The following is an 11,463-nucleotide window of genomic DNA, read 5'->3' as shown; positions in this document are numbered from 1 at the left end:
GGTATTAATGCAGTGATAACATTGTCACCATGAGAAACGTGCCAACAGTTTTTATATGCTACTTGTTCTGTCATGAAATTGTCCATTATAAGGATGCCAATGTTTTGTCACTCTGATGCTCTTAATGCCATGGAAATGTATTTGTTATCCAAGGCTATTTTTTCCCTCTTCGTTTTCGTGATGGGGATATCGGGACGGGTAATCAGGCCAACCGGTGAAATCCCTTGGGCGAAATTATACAAATAACGATATATATATATATATATATATATATATATATACATATATATATATATATATACATGTACATATATATAAATATATATGTATATATATATATAAATATATATATATATATATATACAAGGAATCACATCACCGTGATACAAAAATGCAAAATAACCACAGAAGGGAAACTTGTAGACATTAAGTAGCCTACTTTCGTATATTACATCTTCAGACTTAAAGACGTAGCCTAATATACGAAAGTACTTAATGTCTTCAAGTTTCCCTTCTATGGTTATTTTGCATGCACACACACACACACACACACACACACACACACACACACACACACACACACACACACATATATATGATTAAACTTTGCAGCAGCTTCTGCATTCACGAGTTTCTTGCTGACATGTTCAACTTTTCTAATACTTGAACGTTGGATATCGTTGAGTTGTCTTATTATGTGTCCAAACTTCATTTGGAATGAATGTAAAGACAATACTAACTTCTTAATTTTACTAGTAGAGCTTTCGCCTAACTGTAGGCATCTTCAGTACAAATTAAATAGAAATAGTAAAGGTGACAATATATACAAAGAACATATGGAACATTAGGAGAGACGGGGAATCGGACAGTCACTAGGAGAGACGGGAAATCGGACAGTCACTAGGAGAGACGGGAAATCAGACAGTCACTAGGAGAGACGGGATATCGGACAGTCACTCAGGAGACAGGATCTGATGTTCCGCCCACTGGGTCAACGGTGAAGCTATGTCTGTGATCTATATACTTAGAAGTAGGAATGATAAATTAGTCAGGATTTTGTTTGTTCATGGTGGGGTTTTGTCTTTTAATGTGAAGTGCTTCTAAGATGAGAAGGCGTCTGTAGTTTGATTCCTTTTGTAGTATGATGGTTCCTTCTTCTAGATCCTTCCTCGTGACTGGGGATTGATGTGTGTCAATGTGATGTTGTTTTATGGCTCCGTTAGAGAGGTGAAGGGTGAGGCGTCTTGATAGTTTTGTTGTAGTCGACCCTATGTACTTTTTATTAAAGGTTTCACAGTTCCCTTTTTTACATGTGTATTCGTACACAAGGTGGCTACGTTGGAATACCGGTGTTCGCTGGTTAGGGCTATTCTTAAGGAGGAGGTGGGATGTTTTCCTATTATGGTACCAAATGTTTAGGTGGATTTTGTTGTCACTGTTGGAGGGTCTGACGTTTTTTCCGATGATCTTCCTGATGGCGTCTTCGTCTGCTCTATAATGGGAGGACATAATGTTCTTGTAAAATATAGTAATCTTATGTCCTGCTTGAATGTTGTCGGTCAAGTATTAGAAAAGTTCAACATGTCAGCAAGAAACTCGTGAATGCAGAAGCTGCTGCAAAGTTTAAAATCATATCTGCCTGAAAGAGGACCTGCTACCCTACTATTGTAATATATATATATATATATATATATATATATATATATATATGTATATATATATGTCTCTATATGTATATATATATATATATATCTGTATATATGTATATATGTACTTATTTATTTATTTACATATTAGTTGTATAGTTCACTGCAGAGCATCAAGTTTTATCGAAAGTGCACGATAAACACTAACTGTTCGTACTGTTCCCGTTGCCTTGTAAATATAATTGAAAACGACTGGAATGAAAACATTACCCCTTAATCGTTTTCCTTTTAATTAACCGGTCAGTTACAGATAACGTCACATGCGTTGGACTGAATCATTTTGATTGTAGCTTGCTCTCTTTTCACAATTTTCATGGTAAAATGTCAGCAAGTGAGAACTGTTCCCAGGGAGTGTATATGCTAACTAGGATTATCATCTATGTTAGATTACAAATATATATATCTTAAATATTTACGTTAACTCAAATATATAATTATGTCTTTGGATATCCAGTGAAAAGAAGTGCACGAACGTTTTCTGTGATAGAATAAATACAGTGATCATGGCTGCCTCAGCTGATGAAGTAAACAGTGACACTCCCCCTAATTTGAGTGAAAACAGCGATGTAGATTCCCTCAAGACTCCTGATAGCTTCAGTAAAGAGCCATGGCAAACCTATATCTCGGACAGAACACCGTGTTCGCAAAAAAGGAAGTGGAAGAGTAAGTAAAAGAACAAGGTTTCGAGCATAGATGATTAACCCCGATTCATTCCCATCAGTTTAAAGACAGTGACTAGTGATGGTTTATAGAAAAAGGAGGATACAACCAGAAATATATATATAATATATATCAATATTTGGAAATATTATAGTAAAGGCCAAATGTAATTTGGAAGTGGAGTGACATCAACCTTGTAATTTCCCCTGATTAATCCCTTTAATTTGGTTGGCACTTTTCTTATTATTCTGTGATGCCAAACTATTTATTCATTTCCCTGGTAGTAGAAATTAGTTAACCCCCCCATCATCACTGATAGTTTGGATAATTGTTCTCAGATGTCATATAATGTAAATAATGGTGGTTCTGTTCCAGTAACATGCAAATGCTTTTTTCACTTTTTCTTTACTTGATACTTGACGTGACGATTCGGTGCTGAGCTCCGTCTTGCATGACACTCTGCTCAGCTGAAGACGATTATACTAGTAACCAAAATCCGCCCTCATTGACATGCTGTCCATGTCATATCACTCAGTGAACAAATGCCTTTAGTTTCTTCTTGAAGGTTATGTAGTTCTCAGATATCCTTGCGCATTCGGGTAACTTATTATATAACCTTGGAGCACTGTTCACGAAGGCTTTACGACATTTGAAAAATAAGTTATTTTTCTATGGAATGTGTAGGTTAGGTTAGGAGTTATTGAACAATATAAGTTTCATGTTAACTAGCTGTAGTTGCATGGTTCTGGAACATTACCATGTTGCATCCCTTCCTCAGATCAGGAGCTGTGATCCCAGAAGGATGTGAGCTGAGGTTTTCACTAAGTTGAGAGAACAAATCAGTGGTCAAAGTTTCTTTGTTTTATTATGAATGTAGCACTACACTTTGTTATACCAACACTTTGTGTAAACCTTTTTTTTTTTTTTTTTTTTCTTCTTAGGTACATGTTTATCTGTTCCCTCCTTATATTTTTCTTTAAGTATGTTCCATTTCACTTCAATCTTTGTTTCATCATTTGAAAATTTTTCCAAGTTAGTGTTTTGAATTTTTTTTCTAAGTTTTACAAAGTCAGTTTTGTTTGTACCTTAATCTTCCTTCTGTGTATTTCTCATTTCTTCACAAATAATTTTGTTCCTTAAGTTTGAACTCTATTAGTATGGGGTCACTCTTCCTAATTGGTGTCTTATAATTCATTTTGTCCATGATTTCAGGCTCAGAAGTGAATATTAAGTCTAGTCTTGATGGTTCTTCATTGTTTCTATATCTAGTGTTTTCCTTGAACCATTGAGTCAATGTATAATCAATGGTCAAATCCAGTAGAATGTTGCCCCAGAGTTCCTCTCCACCTTATATTGTCAGTTCTTCCCAATTCCTTTTCTTTGCATTAAAGGCACCCATAATTACTGTTTCCTCCATCTATCACTATCTCAGGTAATTTATTCTTTGTGTCTTCCAGTAATTTTGAGTGATCACTATCACTATCAGACCAAGCCTTTGTTTTTGAGGGCATGTATACTACTATAAATTTTGTGCTTTTCATACTGCTATTTTCAACTTTAATTGTGATAATTTCCACATTTTCTTTACTTTCTGTTATCATTATCACATTTAAGCCGTTTCTAGTCAATAACATGACTCCTCCCCCCCTGTTTATCCATTCTATTTTTCGACCAATGGACCTTTCAGTTTTGTCTCCACAATTCCCATTATGTCTGGTTTCTCTATTAACAAATAAGGTAGTAATTTAATTCATTCCAGAAATCATACCGTCCATATTTGTGTATGCCACTTTTAATATTTTCTTTTCTTCTCTTTTTTGGTTTATGTTTCCATTCTTCTGATGTACCATTTTCTTATGCCGGCCATACACTCATGTACACCTGACAGGTACGCCTGAAAAGTTACGCCTGTCAGGTATACCTGATACCTGAGGAGCACACACACTCTTCATGCATACCTGTCAAGTTTGTCAGTTCGCCATGGATTCTCGAGAAGATGAGTTGTACTTTCTCTCCTTATTATCTCAGGCGACCTGACAACTGATCGAATTTTCATCAGTTGTCAGGTCGCCTGAGAGGCTAGTTTTTCCCGCCATACACTATCAGGTATACCTGACAGGTGTGACTGTTCAGGCGTACCTGTCAGGTGTACATGATAGTGTATGGCCGGCCTTAGTCTCAGGTCCAGTACTCTCCAATTTTTTTTTTTTTCAGTCTCTTATCTTCTCTTGTTTTTTCCTTAGCTTCATTTCTTAGTTCCCTAGCTTTCTCCATTTCTTCATCGTTCATTTCCTTTTTTATCCATACATTTTTGTAATTTTCACTGCTAGTTTTGCCACTTTTGATAGTATCTCTGAGTCCATGTTATGATTTGCCAGCACTGCTCAGGAAATTCCCGGATGTATCAAGTCTGTTCGAAAGGGTACATGTTGATCTCATAGGACCTTTACCCACAGCATTAGACGAGGTCAAATATATACTCACAGTAGTAGACGTATTATAATGGTTTTTGGTTGCTACACCCACAAGTTTTAAAGAGGTATGAGGGGTGCAAATGTGGCAGGAAAAGGTGGAGTGGAGGTGGAGGTAGAATGTAGATTGAGAGAAGCGAGTAAATGCCTTGGTGGATTAAAAAGTGTAATGAGGAATAGACATTTGGGAATGGATGCTAAGAGGAGACTGTATGAAAGAGTGATTGTGCCAACAGCACTGTATGGGGCAGAAACATGGAACATAAGAGAGGAAGAGAGAAGGAGTTTAAATGTGTTTGAGATGAGGTGTCCGAGAAGTATGATGGGGGTTACTAGGCTAGATAGAGTGAGAAATGAGGAGGAGAACAAGGGTGGAAAGGGAGTTGGGAGATAGGGTTGATGAAAGAGTATTAGGATGGTTTGGACACATGGAAAGAATGAGTGAAGAAAGACTAGTAAAAGAGGTATGGAAGGCAGATGTGGAAGGAGTGAACATGAGGGGACGTCCTAGGATGAGGTGGATGGATGGGGTGAAGGGGGCTTTGGGGAAGAGGGGAATGTCTGTTGAGGAAGGACGGGAGAGGACAGAAGACAGGGGTGAATGGAGAATGGTTGTATATGGATGATGTTGTGATGCATGAGGTGGAATGGGTGGGGGGATGGGGGGTGAGGTAGTATGTGTGAGCAAAATTTTATGCGGCCCGAAGGGATTTCTCCCCATCTTCTCCTTTTATGCATGGGGGGACAGAGATTTAATGAATCGGCCTTGCTGTGGATTTGCTGTGTCTTGCGACACTGCTTTTGACCCAGGGCAGTGGACAAGGTGCAGGGATGACCCGTCATCCAGGAGGTGCTATGATAAGAGGGAGGGTGGAGGGGTGTGGAGTGTATTCAGGGATGGAATGGGTGGGAATGTTTCTATGCCTTTTCCTTTTTGGGTACCTCCCTTGTAAGGGGGAAGAAGCCTTGGTATATGTATGTATGTATGAGGGGTGGCACTGGCATTTATTAATTGTGTATTGTTAGTGCATGGCACCCCTAAGCAAATGATCTCGGATGGCAGGGTGGAGTTCATAAATGAAGTCTTTAAACAAGTGTGCATGAAAATGAATATTGATCACCACACTATCACCTCATATCACCCTTCAAGCAATGGAGCTGTGGAAAGAGTCAATGGGACCATCATTAAAATCCTCCGGTCCTTTGTCCAGGACAATCCAATGGGTTGGAACCAAATGCTCCCCTTGGCAGTGTTAACATAAAACACCATGTGTTATAGGGTTCTATGAGACTCGCCCCATTTCTTGCTGTTCTATAGAGATCCAGACCTGCCCTATGAGGGCATCTCTAAACAGGTCACTCCATGGTACAACACTGACAACCTGTCAGCCAAAACCATGGCCATAGCAAACAAGTGCTTTGAGCATTGCCAAAAATTCCTTGAAGTAGCAACTCTCCTCAGAGATAAAAGCAGGCTGAGAGTGAAGCTAGAATGAATCTGTCTGGGAGACAGAGTATGTCACCTCTTGGCTCAGTCAGGGAGTATCAAAAAAGCTCCAGCCCCTGTACCAAGGTCCATACAGGGTCATGAAAAAAATCAGTGACATAGTATGTTGTGTCAAGCATGTGCAGATGGGCTGTGCATTCATTATACACACAGAGTTAAGCATGAGGGTAATCTCTCTGTATGCAAAAACAAGAACTTAAGGAGGGCATTCCCAACCCATGAGGAGGAGGCACCAGAGCTACTTGACAAGTAGCAGGTGCAGGGTGGTTACTAGTTAAGAAGCACAACTTGCATGCTAGAAAAAAAATGCATAGCTAGACCCTATAATATACTAAGAAAATTAACATATATATGTATATATATATATATATATATATATTAGCAAAAATAAAAATAAAAAAGAAGAAAAAATTGTAAAATAATGTGTGTATATATATATATATATATATATATATATATATATATATATATATATATAAAAATATATATATATATTTTTATATATATATATATGTGTGTGTGTGTGTGTAAACAAATATTACAACTGAATTTCATGTAGGAAGGCTGCAGTTAGGGGACTTATTGAAAAGACCATGGGAAACAGCTGGAGAGAAAGGTGTAGGAGGAAACAGAGAAGGAGGAAGAAGGAAGGGAGACTTTTGGCACTTAGGAAATGGGTCGTGGGCAACCCTATAAATGGGAGGGTCAAGGGCTAGCTATGTCACTTGTTCAGAGACCATGCACCAAGGTAAATGTATTCCCCCAGTGTTCCCCAGTTGGTAAGAGTTCTCTCCTGGCTTCAAATCACAACTACTTCCAGTAAGGAGAAAGACAATAAATATCCTGTATTTGTGTGACCTCTTGACAGTCACCCTTGCATACCATAATTCTTCTTCACTGAATTGAAATCCTGTAATCTCCACAGTGGCTAGCAGCAGTCCTTGAGCCCTCCCACAGATTGCCATGGGATGAAACTGTGGATAGTTGTCTGTGTTGTATTGGTGTGGTACTGTTTCTATGTCATGAACTGAAATTAGTAGAAGGAGGGAAGCAGTTATTGGTTGTCAGGTCTCCATATGTTGAAAGGTATAAATGTAACCATTCCTCTTAGCACTCATTGGTTGTACCACCATTGTGAGTCACACTTGTGATGTCCATGGTGGTTTCACTGCCTTTTTCCCTTACCTTGCATGAAACTACATAGGTTACCACCCTTGCATGTCACACCTATGATGCTCATGGTGGCCGCACACTCCCATTTCTCCTTAGCTTGCATAAAACTACATATGTTATGCCACCTTTACATGTCACACCTGTAATGCCCATGGCAGTTGCACCCCGCTTTTCCCCTTAATGTCTTCAATATGAGTGAATTATTCATGTGCACATTAACTGCCTGATGTACAATAATGCATCACAATACATCCATTATAAAATACAAAGTTACAGTTGTTATATTCCTCTTTCACCCAGAGTGTTTGTAACCACAAAAAGAGATCAAGCTTGTTCACAGAATAACTACAAAATAAATATAATCAGGAAGTCAGTGCTGGCATCCTCATATGATCACTTGCACTTGATGATGCCTATAAACTGGACAAAATAGTGTGTGCAAAAACCGTTCATGAGTTTAAGAGCAAACTAGACACAGCGAGATACAAAGGCGGGACACCACAAGCGTAGTTCCCCTTCCCATAAAATGCAACTAGGTAAATACATAGGCATCATTGTATTCAAGGGGTTAACTTGCAAAATCATATGTTGGTGTGATATAGAGGCCTATATGTCCAACACTATCAGCCAAAAACTACACCCATGAGAGTATGCATGCGCTCACCCTTTGTTGGGATATTTTAGTATACAAAATATAGCAGGAACATCATGTAGTAGAAATATCAACATTAGTATAATATCACCTATGTTATCATACAGTAAAAAATGTAACCCTGCCTGTTGGCAACTGTATTAAGAACTGTTGATGTAATGAGAAAGAAGAGTCTGTTGACAGAGATGCTCTGGGATGATAGTCCGCTCACAACTACTCCAGTGTGGAGGTCTCATTGTAAAAATGGTGATTTAAGATTAGAAGTACCTTTATACTCATAGGTTTCATTTAATCTTTGTTAATGTTTACCTAACAAATATGCTAAATAAAGTTGTTAAGCTGACAGAGAGAGATCTTGGGCTCATTCCAGGGACTGAGTGTCAGCCCCTCAGGGCTCACCCTACATCTCCTGATGGAGATGAGGAGGTAGATAGGTTTAGAAAGTGGGCAGCTGTGCTGTCCATCTCATAGAACCACCAAAAGCAGGTATGTCATTGGTCCCCTAACCCATCAATTTGACAGTATAATTGACCTGAAGGGTATCTAAATAGGGCTTGTTTGGTATACATGTTTAGCATCTAACTTAAGCTTTAACACAGGATTCTAGGAAGTGGGGAGGCTTTCATGGTGTATATGTGGAGAAGAATCTGGATTGGCTCCTTAATGGGGACATTTGAAAATAAACTTCATCAAAAGAAGGTAGAATACCCTATGGGGTCTTATTCTTAATCAAAATAGTGAACTCATCTCTGGAGTAGTGACTGAAGTGACTGGATACAGTTTGTTGAGTTGTTTTGCATACAGATAAGGAGGGGTGGGTATGTATGAAATAAATGGTCTTATCATTTAACTAGGTTTAGAAGATAAGACCACTTATTTCACAGATACCCGCCCATACTTATCAGCTTGAAAAACAGCACAACTAGTTGACAAAGCCGTATATACCTAGTCACTATGCACTCTGATCCATGGTTGAGTTCAATGATTTGATTAAGAACAATAACCCCCCCACCCCCACCCTTGGCATTTTACTATCCCATAATGCAGTTTATTTTCAAGTTCTAAAAACTTTGTACATCAAAGATATTTTTTCTTTGTTTGAATTTGAACATCAGTGTAACATATACAGCACACTATAATTGATATATATATATATGTATATATATATATATATATATATATATATATATATTATGTATGTATGTATTTACCTAGTTGTATTTTACAGGAAAGGGAGCTATGCTTGTAGTGACCCTTCTTTGTATCTCTCAGCATCTAGTTTGTTCTTAAATTCTTGTATGGTTTTTGCACACTATATTGTTTTATCCAATTTGTTCCAGACATCTACCACTCTGTGTGGAATTTTTTTTTTTTTTTTTTAAGATCTCTTCTATAACTTGTTTTTGAGCTTCTTTTCATGTCTTGTTTTTTTTTTTTTTTGTTTTTTTTTTTATCCCACTTTAATAAGTCTTCTCTGTCAAGGATTTCCATTCCTTTGGTGATTCTGTAAATGGCCAATAGATCTCTTTCTCTTCTTTGTTCCAGGGTTGGTAGTTCCAGTTTAGACAGTCTTTGTTTGTATGTCAATTTTGAAAGTGTTGAGGCCATCTTTGTCATTGCTCTTTGGATTCTTTCTAATTTCTTTATATTCTTCTTTGTGCTGGGTGTCCATAGTATTGCAGCATACTCCAATCTTGGTCTTATCAGAGTAACTAATGTTTTTTTTACCATTACTTCATCCAAGTAATTAAAAGCCATCTTTATTGATCTTAGCAAATTGTAGGTTTCAGTGCTTGTCTGGTAACATGTCTCCTAGGTACTTTTTGGAGCTAACTGTTTTACTTCCTTTGTACCAATTTTATATTGTGCTGATATTCTTTTACTTTTTCCAAACTCTATTATACTACATTTCTTGATGTTGAAGCTCACTTCCCACTTTTGGCTCCATTCCCAGACTTTGTCCAGGTCTCTTTGTAGTGATTCAGTCTTTTTCTGTACTTTCTTTAGTACAGTAGTTTTGCATCATCTGCAAAGAAGTTCATACAACATTCTACGCCTTCATTCATGTCATTTATATATATATAGCAAACATTATCATTATGTGTATTTACCTAGTTGTATTTACCTAGTTGTATTTTGCGGGAAGGGGAGCTATGCTCGTGTTGTCCCGCCTTTGTATCTTGCAGTGTCTAGTTTGTTTTTAAACTCATGAATGGTTTTTGCGCATACTATTTCATTGTCCAGTTTGTTCCAAGTGTCCAAAACTCTATGAGGAAAACTGTTTTTCTTCAGTTCTCTTCTATAGCTATGTTTTTTTATTTTCTTTCCATGTCCTCTTGTGTTTCTTTTGTCCCAGTTAAGTAAATTCTCACTATCGAGTACCTCTGTGCCTTTCATGATTCTGTAGATGGTCAATAGGTCACCTCTCTCTCTTCTTTGCTCCAGTGTTGGTAACTCCAGTTTAGCCAATCTCTCTTCGTATGATAGGTTTGCAAGTGCAGGTGCCATTTTTGTAGCTGCTCTTTGGATTCTTTCTATTTTCTTTATATTCTTTTTGGTACTGGGGGACCACAATGTCGCTGCATACTCTAATCTAGGCCTTATCAATGTAACCAATATTTTTTTCATCATGTCTTCGTCCAAGTATGTAAACGCCACTTTTATTGATCTTAGCAAGTTGTAAGTCTCCCCGACAATTTTGTTAATCTGTATATCATAGGACAAGTCGTTCGTGATAATTACTCCCAAATCTTTTTCGGATCCTACTTTCTTTACTTCTTTGGTTCCAATTGTATATTTTCCTGATATTCTGTTTTTGCTTTTTCCAAACTCCATTATGCTACACTTCTTAGTATTAAAGTCCACTTCCCATTTCTGACTCCAGTTCCATACCCTATTTAGGTCTTCTTGCAGTGCTTCACAGTCCTCATCAGTTTCTATTTTCCTTAGCAGTTTGGCGTCATCGGCAAAGAAGCTCATGTAGCAGTTCACGTCCTCATCCATGTCATTCATATAGATAGCAAACATTATTGGTGCCAGCACAGATCCTTGCGGTACTCCACTGATCACCTCTTTCCAGTCTGAATATTTTTCTCTGAGCACTACTCTCATCTTTCTACCAGTCAGAAAGTCCTCTATCCATTTTAGTAGGTTTCCCTGTATTCCTCCTATGTGTTCCAGTTTTTTTAGTAGTTTTCTGTGTGGTACTTTGTCAAAGGCTTTTTGCAAGTCTAGGAATGCACAATCAGCCCATCCATTTCTTTCTTGCACTATGTCTATTAGTCTTGAGTAAAA

At 37.8% G+C, this 11,463-nt stretch overlaps 1 protein-coding gene across 1 annotated transcript in view; it reads left to right on the top strand.

The window, feature by feature from the left end:
- Nucleotides 1-1,922: 1,922 nt before the first annotated feature.
- Nucleotides 1,923-11,463, top strand: part of LOC143032899 (RUN and FYVE domain-containing protein 2-like) — a 199,990-nt gene continuing 190,449 nt past the window's right edge. The window contains exon 1 of the mRNA XM_076198133.1: nt 1,923-2,369. Within this exon, the coding sequence (XP_076054248.1) occupies nt 2,210-2,369 (160 nt within the window). The 5' untranslated portion in view covers nt 1,923-2,209. The remainder of the gene's footprint in view (nt 2,370-11,463) is intronic.

This window comes from Oratosquilla oratoria, chromosome 14, assembly GCF_046742065.1.
Source record: "Oratosquilla oratoria isolate Oo_2021 chromosome 14, ASM4674206v1, whole genome shotgun sequence".
Lineage (NCBI taxonomy): Eukaryota > Metazoa > Arthropoda > Malacostraca > Stomatopoda > Squillidae > Oratosquilla > Oratosquilla oratoria.
Note: the sequence above shows the minus strand (reverse complement) of the source record. Positions and strands in the feature narration are given on the sequence as shown.